We start from the raw sequence: 21,088 nt of genomic DNA, 5'->3' as shown, positions 1-21,088 counted from the left end.
CGCCACTATGGAATCAACCTTTGGTGGAATAAACAGCTGATGAAATTTAGCAATAGCATTCATCAGGTAAAGTTTTGTTATGGCCTTAATCACCTGAAGGGGTCTCTCCAGGACCTCCCAGTGGTCTGTGAGCATTTTAGCAATATCTGAATGGGACGGAAAGCATGTGGTCTGAGCCTTAGTGCCGCTCATAAGCAAGTACTGGGCAGTAGAGGCATGTGAAGGCTCTATCTTTAATTCTTGGAGAAAATCAGTAATAATCTCCAAAAGTGCTGAAGCCTTGAACAGCCTGTGCACAGTTGGGTCCTCACCAAGATCCAGGGCTGCTACTTGATTGGAACCTGACTCTTCCAGACATGATGCAGGGTCTCCTAATACTGAAGACCCAGACTGGGAAAGTAAAGGTACAGATCCTTGTCCTCTTCTGACTGTATCCCTGTTGCAAATGCCTCTGTTGTGGGGAAAATGCACTCTTAGAGGGAATAACCCCTTGCATTACCACAGCCATGACCCCTATGAGGTCAATGCGACCACTGTAATTTAAGTATGCTTCGTAAATCATACTTATAAATTCTGGAGCAAAAGCAAGACCAGAATGCCCAGAATTGTTCTGGAAGGTGCTCCTTTGGATCACTCTGGGGTTTCATGGTCGATATAAGGCTGCACTTCGCTGGGGATGCCCTTTCACCGGTTCCCAGGTCTAGCTGGGATTTCTGACCTGGAATTTTAATCCATCAGAGACCCCATACCCCCAGAGGGATTAGAGGAGACTAAGCCAGTGGCTCACGCCACCCACTCCCACCCCTCACATGCCGTGCAGCAAATGGAACAAGTACGATCCTTGACCAGCCAGCCATCACAAATCTGACATGAATTCTTAGTATCCTGGCGAGAAGAGTCCATCTAGACTAGAGATCTCAAAGTCATTCCTTGAGGGCTGCAATCCAGTTGGGTTTTCAGGATTTCCCCAATGAATATGCATGAGATCTATGTGCATGCACTGTTTTCAATTTCTACCTCCTTGTACAAAAAACCGTCTGATAGAAATTCGTTGTTACAATATGGAAGTTTTCATCCAAGAGCTTTAAGGAATGGTATCCCGGTAGGCCAATTCTTACGTTTAAGAAGAATCTGCTCAAGTGAAGATGATTTTAATAAACAAGCAATAGAGTTATATCAAAAATTTAGAGATCGTGGGTACCCTGGAAAAATAAGAAGAAGAGCGTGGAAGAGGGCGAAAAACTGCCACCGTCCTTGGTTGATGTTATCAAATAATAGAGAGAGATCGGAGTCAGATACTGTTTGTGTTATGCCATATACTGGTAGTAGTAATGCGATCAAACACATTATTTTAAAATACTGGCCAATACTTCAAAGTCATCCTTCTCTCACCCAAAGACCTAAATTTGCTTTCTCGAGAGGCCCTATTTGGGCGAAAAATTAAAATATAAGAATTTTGACACATCTACCACACCGAAGTTGCTTCACCAACCATGTGGTAGATGTAAAGTTTGTAATCATGTTATGAATGCTGCTCAAGTGACAATCCCTTTTTCAGGTGGTCGTAAGTTTATATTAAACACTGACACTACATGCGACTCCAAAGGAGTAATCTATTACATCCAGTGTCCTTGTTCTAAAATATATATAGGACAGACATCCCGTAAAATCAAAACACGCATCATAGAACACTTGAGCAGCATTCGTACAAAGCGTATTACCGCCCCTTTAGTCCCTCATTGGTTGAGCGAAGCACACACGCTTGACGATCTTCAATACACGGTGTTGATACACATAAAACATTATCAAGGCGATCTTTCTGGATTATTGATCCAAAAGGAACAGCGTTTTATTTACAATTGGCGCACTCTTACTCCTGAAGGTCTTAATTCAGATATAGAATGGCTATTAATATAAAGCAATAGCGAGCGCTATGATATTTTCTGTTTGATCTCATTTCCGGTTGGGTCCATTTCATCAATTCCGGTTCCTTTACCTATATAAATAAAAACCCGGTCTCTGGAATTCAGTTCTCCCAATTCTTTGGTCTGGTCCAATCCTAGTGAGCCAGTAATAGGTATGTAGATTCATCGATACTTTGTTTATATAATACTTATATAATATTTATCACTGTAAGATTATGAGTAATCTTCAAGACACTAATTTAGATCTTTTAACATTAGTTGACATAATAAAGAAGTTCATTGTTTTTATTGATTTTCTCTAGCATCAATGTCCCTCCCTGACGAAGAGACGAAACCTGGGTCGGGGGGACAGGGACCATAGATTGAAACGCATATATAGAGAAAAAATTTTTAAAGTCACATCACTTGGTTTAAGTCTGTCTGAACGAGGTCTAACATCATCAACTACCACCTGGCAAAGATAAGTACATCATTCATTATGAACAAATCACGCTGAGAGTTTGTTTATATAATGCAGGTGGTCAGGGGACAGTGAAGGCAATGATGGTCCCCTTGTTAACCTCGTTTTGGTGATAACACTAAAAACACAGGTTATAAGGTCTGAGCACTTCACATTTTAATAAGAGTATTATTCATATATTATTTAATTTTGGTATAAGAGCTGTGATTATTGAAATTGCTAAAAACATAGGGAACCCATGAAAACAGCGATTTTGTTGCAGGAAATGCGAATGTTGGGGGGGTTAGGGCATGCAGGGAAACCACCAAAAACCCCCTTTTTAAGACCCCCCAAAATTGCCAAATCATCATGCATATAGCTACTCACAGGGCTCTGTGCTGCAATAGAAAGAATGGCAGGCAAGCTTAAACAAGCATGCAAGGAGATCAGTACCTCAGGAAGCTGACAAAATCGGATTTAAAGTCGAACCCGGGGTAAGCTAGCTCCCAAACCCGGAGCTCCGATCTGACGTGCAGGCTGTCCGAGGTGCTTACTACAGTGCCAGGTAACCCCCCAGATGCAGACTTTTTCAGAAAAATCTGAAATCTCCCGCCAAAAGGATGTCCCCGTAGGATGAATCCGCAGCACCAGGGCAAGACCCACGTCAAATATTAAATTAACACACTAAAATTTCAGAAAAGAAAATACGAGCAGAAGAGAAGAGCTCCTACAGTTCAGCTGTAGGAAACAAAACTGGACTTCAGGAAGCATGTCACTGGAGATGGGCTCAGGAGGAGGGGCTAGATTTTGTTATTTGAGATTCCTACAGATTTCAGCTGCATGAATACAACACCCTACTGTCCAGACTACAGAGGGATTGTACAAGAACCTATTTTATAGGATTACCCCACAGTATTTTTTATAGATTCACAAATGCATTCTTTTATAGCCCAAAACATGAAAGATAAGCCAAAACAAGAAAAGTGTCAGGTTAATGTTCAGTTGCTATTAGTGTTGTTTTTAAATACCAGCCAGAGTGGTTAAATAAAACACATATGCTCAGCACCAGTCTCTGGATATTCATATAAAGTGATCAGAACCAGAGCAACATGAATAGCAGCGATATTGAGTCCTCTATTTGCTTAACTATCCAGATAAAGTGAAGGCAGTTACCTGGATAGTAGTCTGACTATCGCTGCTCTCCAGATGTTTTCAGCACTGCCCTGGCACTATCCAGACAGTGTCACTAAATAACAACATATAGTGGTGCCTAAGGCATTTATCTAGATCAATGACTGCTGTTATTGAGATCAATGCCTTTGAATGATCGTGACCTTTATTTTTTATTCTCTTGATACTTTACCTTATTGTCTTTTCCAACTTGGATAATATCTTGAGCAAACTTATCTGTTGGTCTCACTCGCACATAAACACAGACACTGTTGCCTCTGGAACCCATTCTAACTACAAAAGTAAGAGAAGAGAAGATTTAATATTGCATCGACTTTCCTGATTTTGATTAATTTAACAAATGTATAAAACTATAAAAGCTTGCTCTAAGTCTAATAGATGCTGGCATTGTAATCTTGAGATTGGGACACTAGACCACTTGTTATACTATTGTCCCTTTATTTTTACCTTTTGGAAATCAATTTGGACCCAAATAAATTGTTTATTGGAGAATCCCGTGGCTTTATCGTACGATACGATCTTATTTGGGATGTCAATGAGAACAAAGAGCCAAATTTCATCAAATAATAATAAGCTTTTATTGATTATGACAGGAGTCGCCATACAACATATCACAAATAATTAGAAAAATTGGAGCAGACTTAATTACAGTTTTTGGTGGAACTCGTTGTGTCACATCTAGACAAAAAGGGAATTATAAAAAATTTAAAGAGATATGGGGGCCATTGACAAATTATTGTAATGAATAGATACCATTTTTCCATTATAAGTATAATAAAAGTGAAGGTTGGGAGGGGGAATTCTGAATTTTATTAAATGTTTGGATCAGTAGAAAAGAATATTTTTATAGGATATATTTGATTGCATATGTTATGATAGGGGTGGGAGGGAAGGGGTTAAATTTTATATATTAATGTTAAATATGATAGAAATTCAAGTGATGCATTTAATCTCGATTGTCAATTATTGATACACTTGTAAGATGTAAAAAATGAATAAAGATTTATTTTTAAAAAAACACAAAGTTTGCATTGTACTCTTTTTTTAAATCTCTTCTTCCTGGCACCCCACCATACCTCACTCTATTTAAAGCTGTGCACCATTCATCTCCTTTGACAAAAATGGAGGCATCTTCTAAGAAAGTTTAACCTTTTAGACCCATTTGAGATAGAACATAGAAATCAGAAGTGACAGATCCAGAAGAAGAAGTATACAGTTCTGGTAGTATTTTAGAAAATGACTCACTAAAGTAGAGCCTTTTCTAAAACATATGTAAGAGTATACATGTATTTGCTTGTACATGCAATGGGAGCAGCCATTTCATAAAGATACAGAGCAAAATGAAAATAACACATGTAAGTTACATGTTTAAACCTGCCAGCTTGCAAACGTACATGTAAATGTGCTGCAACCATATGTACAAGGTGACTAATTTGTTTTAATTTTGGAAATGAAATAAGCAACAGAGGATTAAGAGGAAAGTTCCTTCAATATCTCATATGAAAGGATGGCCAAAATAAGCACTTGTTAAAAACATATATGTGCAAATGGGCAATTGCAAATCATGACCTGCAAATATCAGGACATCCACATGCATATGGGGCATGCATATGTAGAATTTGGTTCCACTCTGCCCCACAGGCTTTCTAAAATTAGGTTTCATGTGTATTTGATATTCCTGTATATGCGCCAATACTTACACAAGGAAATCATAAACAGAGCTTCTAAAATAATGTCCTTTGTGTCTTCTGCAGAAATTCACCAATGCCATTAATCAAGAGGAGCAATGTAAAGAATTTCAAGAATTATAATCTGAGGTGAATGCATGTATCAGCTCCAACTGCCCTTCCCTATGAAGTTATTTGCAGCTCAGCTAGCAGGCAGAAATCAATGAAGTACAGTAACTTCCAAAGGCCAATTAGGTTTAATTCTCCTAAGCGTTTGTTTACTCACATACAGCAGTTTCAGGCCCGGATGCACTAAAATCATCACTAAAGTCCAGTGGGTCACTTTAAGGCCGACAAATTGTCTGATTTTAAAACAGTGATCGATGTTCAACTGACTTTGCATGCAAATTAGTTTTGTGGAAGTCAGCCTGTAATCCTACCCATCAGTTGTTGGAAAAGCGACTTTCACACATTCGCAGAGCCGGCAGGGCAAACCATGAACAGCTGAGCAGGGGTAGCTCTGAAGCAGCCTCTTCCTTCTCAGTTGTTCGGGGCAGAAAGGAAGAGTAGGTTTGTTTTTTATGGGCCTCCCCCCCTCCCCGATGGCCTCCCAAACTTTAAAAAAATTGGTAGGAGAGATGCCCAATCCCTCCTGCCTTAGCCACCCAGACCCCCCACACACACACACACACAAATTGACCCCCCCCCCCCAATAATGGCGCCATTCCCCAACAACTTAAAAAAATCAGTAGTAGAGATACTCCCTCCTACCTCGGCCACCCAGACCACCCCCACACCCCTGACTGCCCAAAACTTGGACCCCCACCCCCCGACATCAAGGCTTCCTCTTCTGACTCCTCCCACCATCTCAAGTCCCCAGAAGGCGGCCCTGGTGGTCTGGTGAGCTGGAGGGAGTTAGGTCTGAACCCCTCCAGCTCAAGCACCCCGCCAACCCCCAACTCATACCTTGTTGTAGAAATCCAGCAAGAGGGATGCCCACTCCCTCCTGCTGGTAGGGCCCGCCTCTTCAAGAGGATTTATTAACCTGGTAGAATTCTGGAGTTATTATGAACTAAATTATCAGCAACATCTTCCAGGAAATTTCCTGTACTAATGGGATAAATCTAGCTCTTCTATCTTGGATGTTTTAGCCCCTAAACACCATATTAATAAACGAAAAAGAAAAACACAACCATGATTTGATTTAGAACTTTTGACACAGAAACGACTTCTGAGATGGAGCAAGTGACTTTGGTTAAAAACTAAATCAGATGAGGCCAGATTAACTTGGCATAAGGGAGTAAAGGAATATAAGAGGAACCTAAAGGAAAAACATAGGCAATTTTATTCAGCAAAAGAAGGTTCAATTAAGTTAAACACTAAAGAACTTTTTAGAATAGTATCATTTATTTTGGATGCTTCTGGCTTAACATTTAGAATAGTATCATTTATTTTGGATGCTTCTAGCTTAACAATCGCTCCCCAAGATAAGGCTCCGTCATCTCTAGAGATTGCCTTTTATTTTGAGAGAAAAATAAAAATTCACTGACAGTCATGTCTTTCCACATCTGATATGGAAGTTTTGACTTGAAATGTGTTTTCAGGTGCATGTTTGGTAGACTTGAGCTGGCACTCATTTGAGCCACCGAATTGGACTGTTTAAAAACTTATACTTAAAATATTCTAACTCATCCTGCCTATTAGACTCTTGTTCGCCAACTATTATGAAGGCCTCAAGTCTTACTTTTCAGAAAGATATTTTTAAATGGTTGATTTATATGCTGAAAGGGGAAAGAACATATAATAATTACATCACTTGTCAAAAATCCCGAAAATCAATTGCTGAGGTCAATAACTATAGATCTGTTGCTTCCATACCTTTATTTGTGAAGTTAATAGAAGGAATTGTTTATCAACAATTGTTGGATTATTAAGATCAATTTCCTTTTTTACATTCATCTCAATCGGGATTTCGACCTTCCCAAAGTACTGAAACACTAATTATTTCACTTTTGAACTATTTGTATGCTCTGTTTAGTAGGTGGAATGGAAGCACTGCTTCTGCAGTTTGACCTATGTAGTGCCCTCAATTTTGTTAACTCCGCACATATCAAGTGTATTTCAAGGGTGTCCTTTCTGAAATCTGGAACAATCCGTGTGGTGTTTCACAGGGTTCCTCATTGCCCCCAGTGCTTTTTTTAATATATTTGGCATCTCTGGGTGAGAAACTAGCAGCTTTCAATGAAGATCTTTAGCTATGCAGATGATATCACGATTGTAATTCCTGTTACCTCAAATCTTAGTGTTTCTCTTAATGCCATTCAAGAGATTATATGCATTATGAATAACTGGATGAGAGACTTCAAGTTAAAACTCAACTTGGATAAAACCAAGTTCTTTTTTTTTTGCTTCTCCCTCAAATTGAAGAGTGGAATGAAATTTGACACTAGATGGGAGTTCATGGAGGTGAGTCCATGATAGTGAGAAAGTATAAACCTTAATTGTTTGTGTGGAGAATTATTTTTTTGCTGTGCTTAAAAAGGCATTTACCTCCAATTAAGAGAGAGAGAGAGAGAGAGAGAAAGAGAAGATTATTTTTGCTTTTTTCTCTGAAAAACTATATTTATTTCTGAGCTGTGGCTCAGTAGAGTTAACAGCTTTATAAAAAAGGAATGAACTGTTGAACTGTGTTTTCAGCATTGTTTGTTTTTTTTTCTTTTTGCCTGTTAATGTGTGTTATCAAGTAGTGCTGAGAACCAGCCAGCAGGGAAATGCCCAGGAGAGCTGAGTTAAAAGGACTGGGGAACTGTGAAGCAAAGTATGCTCATGTTTGCAGTGTTTGGCTATTGTTTTAATGATTTCGACCTTCCCAAAGTACTGAAACACTAATTATTTCACTTTTGAACTATTTGTATGCTCTGTTTAGTAGGTGGAATGGAAGCACTGCTTCTGCAGTTTGACCTAAGTAGTGCCTTCAATTTAGTTAACTCCGCACATATAAAGTGTATTTCAAGGGTGTCCTTTCTGAAATCTGGAACAATCCGTGTGGTGTTTCACAGGGTTCCTCATTGCCCCAGTGCACTTACCAAGAATGAACTTTTCCACCACATGTCTGTGGGAGTGTTATAACTGCTATAGTTTGGAGAACTAATTTTGGGGGAAAGAACCTGTATTTTGATTACCAGAGCAGGAGTTATAACTCAGTGGGTTTTGCTTTCTAAGCAAAGAATTGAACAGGTTCTGGGGTTTCTTCAACTCTGGGCTCAGCTGGAGCTCACATCCACCTGCAATGCAGACAGCACTTGAAACACGTGCCTAAAGCAATGGAAGTCTTCCTTTTTGTGTGGTATTTTTGGTTCCCTTCCCTTTGTGAAGAGTTTTTGTTTATGGAAAACATGTTTTTTTGCCCTAGTGAAGAGGACTTACCTGCTTGAGCCTTCAAGCCCAGGTTCAAATAAAAGGGTTTTGGATTTCTTTTGGGACAAAGAGAAAATGGTTTTTGTGTGTTTTGGAGAAATTGGCTATCCTGAACTATGACCAGTTAAAGATTGGAATAAACCTGTTAATGGCTATTTGATGTTGTTTTTCATTGGGGGACATTTGTTTTAGATTGCAAACAATTTTTATTGACTGAAAAAAGATGGTATCATAAGAAAACAACAAAATATCAAATACAACAAACAGTGGTGGGAAATCCGCAAGAACAAGGCAAAACAATACAAAGTTATATCCACCCACATTTCCCAAAGAGCCCCCCATACCCCCCAGTCCCCCCGCCTAGTATTAAGGGGGGTTAACAAAGCTGTCACGAGGACACACGGGAGTCCAGGGACCCCCGAAGCAGGGAAAGCCCAAGACAGGACCAGTCAAGCCAGTCCTAATATAAAAGGAAAAGAAAAAGAATCAGGTTCCCCACAGGGTGTGGACTCAGATGACCCTAGGGCACACTGCAAGTCTGGGCATCCCTGCCAAAAAACATCCCCCCCATCCCCCTTCTCCCCCAGAGCACAGAGATATGGAGATCCAGAACAAACCTAAATGCAAGTAACCATTAAGCAAGGGTGTTGAGTATAAGACTGCGTCCCCTAGGAGACAAAGAGCGCAAATAAGGGTCCCATAAAAGCAAAAACGATCTGCGGCATTTAACAGAGCCCCACACCTTTTGTGTGTGTAAAGTATGCATCTTCCTTTACACTAGCTCTCGAGCAGGTATAAACAATGAGAGAAGGAGAAGGATAAAGCATGGAAGCTCTGATCCCTGTAAGTCCTGACATTAGCAAGCCAGGTGAAGTGGGATACATCCCTGTAAGTCCTGACATTAGCAAGCCAGGTGAAGGGGGATGGGAGAAAGGCAAAGATCACTTTTCTCTTTACAGAAAAACTGCCCTCACCCCCTGCAACTGACATCTACCTTATCTATCTCTGCAGATGATAGAAACAGTAGATTAATTATGGAAAGATATTTCACCATTGACTGAAGAGCATGCAAAGATGGAGAAATACGCTGTTTTATGAGTTCAATTAGCTACTGTAGAAGTAAAACTAGAGAAAAAGCAACAGGTCCTGAGGCTGTGGGCTAGCTGTGGTTTTACACCAAGGCCCACCCAGCCAGATACCATAAAGAGATAAGCAGACCATGGTCAGAAGACAGAATTCTCAGAAGAAAGAATTCATAAGAAAAATCATCTAATAGAAAGTATCAGAGATGTTTGCAGTTGGGAGGGGGGCTTGTGCTCGGAAATATTAATATGGTGGGGAAACAGGCATTTCAGGGAAAAAGGTAGGTCTTACGGAAAACAGAGCGAACATATAACATGACGCAGGTCAACCAGCCAATAAAGGAAGGTAACTAGGCAGTAGTGCATAGGTAAATAACCAATAAGGATGTATCATGTGATGTAGACCAACGTGGTGTTGGCCACTAAGAAATGTATAAAAACCAGGCCTTTAGAAGGGAGAGGGCAGAACAGACATCAGAGGACCTCTAGGCCTAGAGATCACCTTCTGTTACGCTATATGCTAAATGATTTATTCCTGTAAGCTGTTATTGATTGGCTAAATAAATATATACTTATTGAAACCAGTATATAGCGTTCGAGGTCTCATTACCGAGGTAGGCCTGGACAGCTGCCTACATCAACAATTGTGCCTGCCACATTCACTAATCTTTTATAAAGACAAGTAGATGTCTACAGTATTTGTCTTTATAAAATAACTTCTATGTAGGCACCTACTCCCATGGCACCTGTTATCAAATTACCCTTATAAGGCATATAAATTATTTTTTTTAAAAAAGGAATCAGAGTTTATATCTATTATCACACAACCAACATGGGTTTCAATATTTTAGGATAAAATTTTGTTTATTGGTGCAATCTTTGATTTAGCAAATTATGGATTATAGTTATATCACTTTTTTGGGTTGTTCTAAAATGTTATTGTGTAAATTACAAACATTACAAAATACAGCTATTAGACTGATTTATAGTTTGAAGAAAGGAGATAGGATCTACCCATATTTAATGAAATTTTATTGGCTCCCTGTTGAAAAGCCAGAATCAAGCATAAATTTGTGTGTTGTTTAAAATAAGTCAAGGAATAATACCTGAGTATATGCCCCCATTGCTGCATTTTTCAAAGAAAAGTACTATTAACTTGAGATCAGAATCTTTTTTTTGATTCCCTGAAATTAAGGGTATAAAATGCACCAGAAAGTTTAATTCTACTTGGGCCTACCAAGCAGCGAAAGCAATGGTTTTCTCACATGAAAGGTTGATCTCACACTGAAATATCCCAGATTTCCTTCCTGTTTCCCTCTGGAAAAAAAAATCCTTAAAAAACTGACACACAGCATCTGCAAGACCTAGTGAGTGCTGAAACTGTCAGCTCTTATATGCTGACCTCTACAAAGTGAATTTCAATAAGAAAGGGTCAGATCCATGAATCAAGCACAGAAAAGGCAACCGATTCATACAACAACTCCCCAAATCAGCAACAGAATTAAAAAAGTGTGAGATAACTATAGAGAATCTGCAGTTAGACAGTAAGTAAAAGGAAAGCCAGAAATTAACTGGTACTTATGACACTGTAATAGAAAGTAAACTGGAGAGAAGATGGGACTTATGGCCCTTGAGGCTGTTATAGTCTATGTTTCTGTGTGAAGCAGCCATGGTTACAACTGTAACATCAAAGAAGCACAAGGTAACCAAGTCCCGTTAGTTTTCGTAGCTATTTTGATGCTTGTAAATGTATCCTTTGGGCATCAAGGTATGTTCCTGAGAGATTTCAAGTGAAAAAAAAACCCACTCAGAAGAATGTCACAATAGAAGAAATCCAAAAAATTATTCAAGGATAAAATGAAGATAGCAGCAGCCAAGAACAATGGTTCACACACTACAATAAAAGTGAAATAAATTAAGTGTGATGGGGGAGTCCTTAGTTTACACAACTAAACGCTAACAAGACCAGAGCGTCAGCTGTCACTATACCCAATCAAGGTTCAGGAGGTATAACATCCCTGGTCTCACCCCCATTGTGAATTTACAGTGCACAAACGTGCCTCCATATAAATCAAAAAATATGAAGAACACATTCATACTTGGCTGCTGCTATAAACACAGTTCAGCGTACATAGTTCATATCGGGCCATGGGTGAAAGAGTCCATCAAGATATAAAGCTGGAACTAATCGTAGCAAGTATATGCTGTACTTATCTTTTTGTAGCTGTAATGAGTGTAGCAATCATCAAGACGCGTGCTTGCTATAAATTCAACGGCTTCCGTTTCGGGGGAACAACCCCCTTCTTCGGGAATGTTAGCATTGCTTAGGAAAGCATACAGTACAAAAGTCCAGCGATCTCCAATCACCAGGCAGGAAAGAAAAATGGTGCACTTAAGTTATTCCACTTTTATTGTAGTGTGTGAACCACTGTTCTTGGCTGCTGCTATCTTCACATGTTCCTGAGAGAGGCATGATACTAGCAGTAAATTTGAGATTTAGATCATATCCAACATATCCTGGCTTAGTAGTGAGGTTTGTTATTGTTGGTATATGCAGAATTATCTAATTTGGAGATATTTTCCTTAGGGGAAATCTCTGTGTTTTAGAGCCCTAGGGACAATGCTTCTCAACATTTTTTTTAATGTTGCATAACACTTAAGTGTATTCAATCCTTGTGGCCCACCAAATCATGTTTTGCATGAACAACCCGGAGACCATACCCAAAGACTTTGGAGCCCTGGGTGAGAAGCTGAGGCAGTTGGGAGCGCAGGTGGTCTTCTCATCAATCCTCCCGGTGAGAGGCAAGGGTAGAGCCCGGGAGGAGCGTAGCCAGAGGACTAACGAGTGGCTACATGGATGGTGCAGGGAGATGAACTTTGGATTTCTGGACCATGGAGCGGCACTGCAGGGACTTCAGGGACCAGACGGACTCCACCTGACCAGAAGAGGTAAGAACGTGACTAGCAGAGTGCCGCAGGGCTCAGTCCTGGGACCATCCCTTTTTAACATATTCATAAGGGACTTGACCCGAGGGCTTCAGGGAAAAGTAGCGCTGTTTGCCGACGACGCCAAACTGTGTAATATAGTAGGTGAAAGCGATCTCACGGATGGTATGGCGCAGGATCTGATCAAGTTGCAAAACTGGTCCTCAACATGGCAGCTGGGCTTCAACGCAAAGAAGTGTAAGGTGATGCATCTCGGCAGCAGAAATCCATGCAGAACATACACCTTGAATGGAGAAACACTAGCTACGACCTCAGAAGAACGGGACTTGGGAGTAATCATCAGTGCAGACATGAAGGCTGCCAAACAAGTAGAGAAGGCCTCATCCAAGGCAAGGCGGATGATGGGATGTATCAATAGAAGCTTCGTTAGCCGTAAACCTGAAGTCATAATGGCACTGTACAGAACCATGGTGAGACCTCATCTGGAGTACTGTGTGCAATTCTGGAGGCCACATTACCGTAAAGATGTACTTCGAGCTGAGTCAGTCCAGCGAATGGCCACTAGGATGGTCTCCGGACTCAAGGGTCTCTCATACGAGGAAAGACTGGGCAAGTTGCAGCTCTACTCTCTAGAAGAGCGCAGGGAGAGGGGTGACATGATTGAGACATTTAAGTACGTCACGGGTCGTGTCGAGGTGGAAAACGACATATTCTTTCCTAAGGGACCTTCAGTCACAAGAAGGCACCCGCTCAAACTCAGAGGAGGGAGATTTGGTGGTGACACCAGGAAGTATTTCTTTACAGAAAGGGTGGTGGATCACTGGAACAAACTACCAGTGCAGGTGATCAAGGCCACTAGCGTGCTCGACTTTAAGAATAAATGGGACATCCACGTGGGATCTCTACGTGGGTCGAGCAGCACTCTGACTTGATGGGGTGGGACAGTAGAGTGGGCAGACTTGATGGGCTATAGCCCTTTTCTGCCATCATCTTTCTATGTTTCTAACGTCTTCGGACGTCGACTAGCCCACCTACTTCGAAGGGCTTTAAACTAGGTAAGTTGGGGGAGGGTACCCATTTATATTCTGGAGCAGTAAGTAACTATCCTGAGGAGGTGAGTCGCCACTCTGAGTCTGAGGTAAGTGCACACACTGTAAACAATACATCAAGGGTCATACTAACTCAGGCAGGAAACTCTGTACAGGGACTTAGCAAACATAAGGTATGAAGAGCTATGTATGTCAATGCACACAGTTTGGGCAATAAAATTCTAGATTTAGAGACAGAAATAATAAACGCCGACCTAGACGTAGTGGCGATATCCGAAACTTGGTTCACGGACTCACACGGGTGGGATATGGTTATACCGGGTTACAACTTACTCCGTCGAGACAGGGAGGGCAAGTTAGGAGGAGGGGTGGCTCTATACACTAGAGAAGACATCAAAACTACCATAATCACAGATGTCAAATATACCGGGGAATCCCTCTGGGTGAACCTGGCTAGAGGAAACGAAAAATGCCTGTATCTTGGTGTGATTTACAGACCTCCAAGACAACAGGTAGACAAGGATATGGAATTAATCGAAGACATTGAAAACATCACCTTGTGTGGGGACACAGTACTGGTAGGGGGCTTTAATATGCCCGATGCAGATTGGAATGCACTTACCGCACAAACTAGCAGCAGCAGAAGGTTGTTAACCTCCATAAAGGGTGCACGGCTCAAACAATTGGTATTGGAGCCCACTAGGGACCAGGCGTTACTAGACCTGGTACTCACCAACGGAGACAGCGTATCAGAAGTTTCAGTGGGTGATACGCTGGCCTCCAGCGACCATAACATGGTTTGGTTCAACCTTCGGAAGGGTTTCACCAGATCGACCACAACAACAAAGGTCCTTAATTTTCGGGGCACTGACTTCAAACGCATGGGAGACTTCGTCCGTCGGGCACTGCAAGACCATGCCGAAACCAATAATGTAGAGGCTATGTGGGCAAACCTGAAATCTACCCTACATGAAGCAACAAATCGCTATATAAAAACAGTAAGCAAACGAAGGAGGAATAACAGACCCCAGTGGTTCACTACAGAAATCTCGGACCTCGTTAAGAAAAAGAAAAAAGCATTTGTTTCCTACAAACAATCAGGAAGAGGAGCAGTCAAAGAAGACTATCTGGCCAGGTCCAAAGCTGTCAAAACGGCAGTCAGAGAGGCCAAGCTTCGAATAGAAGAGAATCTAGCAAAGGACATTAAGAAAGGGGATAAATCCTTCTTCAGGTACATCAGTGATAGGAAAAGAAACACAAATGGGATAGTACGCCTTAGGAAAGCAGACGGGACTTATGCAGAATCAGATTCCGAGAAACCTGAACTACTAAACGAATACTTCTGCTCAGTCTTTACCTGCGAGGCGCCAGGGTCCGGTTCACAATTGCAAGCAAGGCAAAGCTCAGAAGACCCGTTCTGGAATTTCGAGATTACACCCAGCAGTGTCTACTGCGAACTATCAAGACTCAAAGTGAACAAAGCCATGGGACCAGACAATCTACACCCCAGGGTGCTTAGAGAGCTGTGTGATGTCCTGGCGGAGCCATTGTCTGTGCTCTTCAATCTTTCCTTGAGGGCGGGAAGAGTCCCCTTGGACTGGAAAACAGCCAATGTAATCCCACTCCACAAAAAGGGCTGCAGGACGGAGGCTGAGAATTACAGACCGGTGAGTCTCACATCCATAGTGAATAAACTCATGGAAACACTAATTAAGCATAAATTAGATACGATCCTGGACGAGAAGAATCTAAGGGATCCCCGCCAACATGGATTTACCAAGGGCAAGTCCTGCCAATCCAATCTAATTAGTTTCTTTGACTGGATAACAAGGAAACTGGATGTGGGTGAGTCCCTAGACGTCATTTACTTGGACTTTAGTAAAGCTTTTGATAGCGTCCCGCACCGCAGACTATTGAACAAGATGAAATCAATGGGACTGGGAGAGACATTAACTACATGGGTCAGTGATTGGCTAAACAGTAGACTTCAGAGAGTGGTGGTGAATGGTGCCCCTTCCAAAATGTCAGAGGTGATCAGTGGAGTGCCGCAGGACTCGGTCTTGGGCCCAATCCTCTTCAACATATTTGTGGGAGATCTGACTCAGGGGCTTCAGGGTAAAATCACATTATTTGCTGATGACGCCAAACTATGCAACATTGTAAGTGAGAACACTTTACCAGATAGTATGACGCAGGACCTACTTCTATTGGAACACTGGTCCTCAACTTGGCAGCTAAACTTTAATGCTAGAAAATGTAAGGTCATGCACCTCGGCAGCAGGAATCCATGCAAAACTTATACACTTAATGGTGAAACCTTAGTTAGGACCAAGGCAGAACGTGATTTGGGGGTGATCATTAGCGAAGACATGAAGAGAGACATTATAGAGACGTTTAAATATATCACCGGCCGTATTGAGGTGGAGGATGATATCTTCTTTTTTAAAGGTCCCTCGGCCACAAGAGGACATCCGCTGAAAATCAGGGGTGGGAAATTTCATGGTGACACCAGGAAGTTCTTCTTCACCGAAAGAGTGGTCGATCGTTGGAATGACCTTCCGCTTCAGGTGATTCAGGCCAGCAGCATGCCGGATTTTAAAAGGAAATGGGATACACATGTGGGATCTCTAGGGAGGTAATAAAATGTAGAGGGGATACACACGTGGTATCTCTAGGGGGGTAAATTCAAGGGGATGGGGTTGTTAGAGTGGGCAGACTAGATGGGTTATTGCCCTTTTCTGCCGTCATCTTCTATGTTTCTATGTTTCTACACCTCCAAAACTGGTGGAGAACAGCACATTCATGTGCACCTCATTCTGCCAATTTCAGTCTGACATCTTTGAATATGAGAGGCAGAGACAAGCAAATCCCAGAAAGTACCCCTCTCATATGAGGAAAAACTAAAAAGGTTAGAGTTCTTCAGCTTGGAAAAGAGATGGCTGAGGGGAGATACGATTGAAATCTACAAAATCCTGAGTGGAGTAGAACAGGTAAAAGTGGATCGATTTTTCACTCTGTCAAAAATTACTAAGACTAGGGAACACACGATGAACTTACAGGGAAATACTTTTAAAACCAATAGGAGGAAATATTTTATCACTCAGAGAATAGTTAAGCTCTGGAATGCATTGCCAGAGGTTGTGGTAAGAGCGGATAGCGTAGCTCGTTTTAAGAAAGGTTTGGACAAGTTCCTGGAGGAAAAGTCCATAGTCTGTTATTGAGAAAGACATAGGGGAAGCCACTACTTGCCCTGGATCGGTAGCATGGAATGTTGTTACTCCTTGGGTTTTGGCCAGGTACTAGTGACCTGGATTGGCCACTGTAAGAATGGGCTACTGGGGCTTGATGGACCATTGGTCTGACCCAGTAAGGCTATTCTTATGCTCTTATGTTAAATTCCCTGTAGTGGTGGACTCCCATTTCTCTTTGAACCATGTCCCCTCATTACCACTGCTCCAGTGTGCTGCATCCCTCAGACCTTAAAATACATTCACTGGGCTCTAACTGTCCTTCCAACTATTCTTTCATCTCACTCCTCCCTTTTGCATTAAAGCTACTTGAATATGCTTTCATCACCATTGTCTTGACTTTCTTTCATCTCAAGCTATTCTTGATCCACTCAGATCTGACTCTGGGCCTCTACTGTACAGTGTACAGAAACAGCCCTTGTCAAAGTATTTAGTGACCTATTACTGGTTGGGTTAGATCCAGGCACCTCTATTTAATCCTCAGACTTCTTGACCATATCTGCTGCTTTTGATACTAGTGATCACGTACTACTCCTGTTAAGAAGATTGTTGAAAGAAAGGGCTAAAGTGAATGATGAGTTATTTTGGAAGGAAAAAAGTGGCAAATTAAAGAATAAAGATAATTCAGCTGGATTAGTAGAATATTTGATATTAGATACAAGTCAAGTTTTAGATGAGTTGGCTCCTTTCAAGAAATTTAATTTAAGAACAAAAATAATCCTTGGTTTACATTTGAATTAGCCAAGTTGAAGAGAACATATAGGAAACTAGCTGATGCCCCGGCGTTGCACAGGTATTTAATTATAGCAATAACACTGTAAATGGATTCAAATAAAGATACTTTATAGTGGTGAATGAAAGTATTTTTTTACAGCTTAATAAAAAGTACAATATTCAAATTATAAAGTGAAATATTTGACAAAATGAATACAATACAACTAACGCAAAACGTGATTATAAACAACAATTTTAGTTTCACCTCCTGGAGCAAGAACATATAAATTCTTGGGTGAACCCACCCTTGAGCAAGCAACATAGAGTTGTGGGCCGCGAGACCCCCAGAACATATCACCCCAGGTAGTGAGGGATCTGCATACCAAGTTTCGTTCAAATCGGTCAAGCCGTTTTTGAATTACTGTGAGAATGGCAGCTTTTTACATTTTTTCCATTGACATGAATGGGTGAAATCTGATTTTCAGTTTGTAGCTCCGCCCACGTGTGCAGGTGGGCCGTGAGACCCCCAGAACATATCACCACAGGTAGTGAGGGATCTGCATACCAAGTTTCGTCCAAATTGGTCACAGTGAGAATGGCAGCTTTTTACATTTTTTCCATTGACATGAATGGGTGAAATCTGATTTTCTGTTTGTAGCTCCGCCCACGTGTGCAGGAGGGCCGCGAGACCCCCAGAACATATCACCCCAGGTAGTGAGGGATCTGCATACCAAGTTTCTTTCAAATCGGTCAAGCCGTTTGTGAATTACTGTGAGAATGGCAGCTTTTTACATTTTTTCCATTGACATGAATGGGTGAAATCTGATTTTCTGTTTGTAGCTCCGCCCACGTGTGCAGGGGGGCCGGGAGACACCCAGAACATATCACCCCAGGTAGTGAGGGATCTGCATACCAAGTTTTGTTCAAATCGGTCAAGCCGTTTTTGAATTACTGTGAGAATGGCAGCGTTTTACATTTTTTCCATTGACATGAATGGGTGAAATCCGATTTTCTGTTTGTAGCTCCGCCCACATGTGCAGGTGGGCCGCGAGACCCCCAGAACATATCATCCCAGGTAGTGAGGGATCTGCATACCAAGTTTCGTTCAAATTGGTCAAGCCGTTTTTGTGTGATCGCGGCACATACACACACACATACATACACACATACATACCTCCGATTTTATATATATAGAAGATTGGAAAGGGTGTAGAGAAAGACTAAAGGTGAATATTAATACAATGCCTGGTGACATGATTAAATCATATAAGATAATTATATTAAATCTAAGGAATATTTTGAACAAATAAATTCAGGAGGCTGATAATACATCTAAAAGATTGTTTCAAATTTTTTCTACCTTGACAAGCAGTGTACTGAAGTACAGTCAAACTTTGGTTTGCGAGTGTTTTGCAAGACGAGCAAAACACTCTCGCAAATCTTGCCTCGCAAAACAGTGTTGACTCAATATGCGAGACATCGCCCCCCCCTGCCCAAACCTAAACCCTCATCGCAATCGGGCACCTGCCCATAGCACCAACCCACAGGATGTGCTGGTGCCCAAAGAACCTGCCATCTGCTGCTTGCCGCTGATTCTGATAACCTTGATAGGCGGTATATAAAATCAAGGCCTTCTGGCTCCCACTTTCTTTATAAAAATTGAATACAACTAAGACAAAACTGTATGAATGAAGTAAAGTTAATATCTGGTGAAGTTTTGAGACTAGATGATGCATCTAGAATCTTAGGTATAATCCTAGATTCTGATTTAGAATTAAATCATCATATGAGAATACTCTCAAAATTATTTTTCCATCTTTGACAACTGAGAGTCATAAGATCTACCTCGTCATAATCCAGTTTTCTAGTAGTTAATCAATATTATTGCCATATTTGGATACTGCAATTCTATTGACTGTGAAGCATCTGAAAATGTTCTTACTAGATTACAGTTGTATCAAAATACAGCTACTAGACTAATCTTTTCGGTTAGAAAATTTGAAAGGGCTTCACCTCTTTTGTGCAAATTGCACTGGCTTCTGATTAGATACAGGATTACATTTAAGGTATTATGTCTAGTACTTGCTCCAAAACAATTAACATCTCTTTTATGTATTCCAGCTAATATTACTACATGGAGTAACTGTAGCTTTAAACTTCAGTTTCCAACTGTTTTTGAGTAATTAGGAAGTCAACTGGTATGATAATTTTTTTCCTTTAGAAATAAGAAGCCTGAATTTGTAATGTTTTATAGACCTACTTTTTTAATAAATGTTTTTTTTAATAAATACTTTTTAAATAAATTTTACCAATAATTTGTGCAATAAGTTTTAAGTATATGTTCTCCCCTTAATGTAGGGTTATTCTTGTTGTAATTCACTCTAAATCTGAATTGAAAAATAGTAGAATATAAGACTACTGGTCAGATACACTACCTTAACTTGGATTTCAGAGTTCTACTTTATCTTGGTTTTCTTCTTCTCTCTCCCATCACAATATATATGCTCTGGTGAACCTTCCTCCACTCCTATCCCACTATCAGTCAACATACCTCAGAACTCTGTCTTGGGACCTCTTCTCTTCTCTCTCTATACTTGTTCCCTTTGATCTCATCCTTGTAGTTTTCAGGGCTATCCTTATGCTGATGAATCCTAGGTCTATCTCTACACCTGAAAATTCATCAAGAATCCAGGCCCAAATCTCAGTCTGCTTCTCCAGTACTGCTGTCTGGATGTCCCACCATGATTTGAAACTTAACACAGCCAAGACTGAAATTGCTCTCCCTAAATCTACCTCTTATTGCCTCTGGTACAAAACTTAAATTGTGAGCCACTAGAGGCAAAATACCTGTATATAATATGTAAACCACTTTGGATGTACCACAGAAAGATGGTATATCAAATATATGACCCTTAATCCTCTCTTCTCATTCTCAATATCTGAAGATACTATCTGTCATCTTCCCTGTCTCCTCAGCTCGTAACCTTGAGGTCATCTCTTTCTCTACACATCTCCAACAGACTTCTAAAACCTGTCATTTCTTTCTCTCTATTAATAAAAGTAATCTCTTCCATTCTCTTCCAAACTGAACAAGTCCAAAACGAAACTTCTCTGGCTCGGTCCAAAATTAGAACAGTTACCCACCCTCTTTGCACTGCCCTCTGGCGCCACGCTGCAGCTTGAGTTCTCAAGCAAAGTTCTAGGCATCATCATCGACTCTTCTCTTTCCTTCAACAACCACCTCAACTCCCTGGTAAAATCATGCTTTTTCAGCCTCCACATTCTGAGGAAAGTGAGATCCTGCTTCCGCCAACAACATTTTGCCGTCCTTGTTCAATCCATCATCCTTTCCAAACTAGATTACTGCAATTCCATCTACCTTAGTCTAACCAAAAAGAGTCTTCATAGAC

General features: G+C 40.9%; 1 protein-coding gene across 7 annotated transcripts in view; it reads right to left on the bottom strand.

The window, feature by feature from the left end:
- Nucleotides 1-21,088, bottom strand: part of KIF9 (kinesin family member 9) — a 252,267-nt gene that overhangs the window by 229,610 nt on the left and 1,569 nt on the right. For 5 of the 7 annotated variants that reach the window (XM_033931868.1, XM_033931865.1, XM_033931864.1 and 2 more), the window contains exon 2: nucleotides 3,728-3,828. In XM_033931868.1, coding sequence (XP_033787759.1) covers nucleotides 3,728-3,823 — 96 coding nt within the window. In that variant the 5' untranslated portion in view covers nucleotides 3,824-3,828. Of the gene's footprint in view, nucleotides 1-2,817; nucleotides 3,068-3,727; nucleotides 3,829-21,088 lie in introns of those variants that run through there. The other 2 variants (XM_033931869.1, XM_033931871.1) reach the window with 1 other exon arrangement.

Source organism: Geotrypetes seraphini, chromosome 2 (assembly GCF_902459505.1).
Source record: "Geotrypetes seraphini chromosome 2, aGeoSer1.1, whole genome shotgun sequence".
Taxonomy (NCBI): Eukaryota; Metazoa; Chordata; class Amphibia; order Gymnophiona; family Dermophiidae; genus Geotrypetes; species Geotrypetes seraphini.
This window is presented reverse-complemented; position numbering and strand designations above follow the sequence as displayed.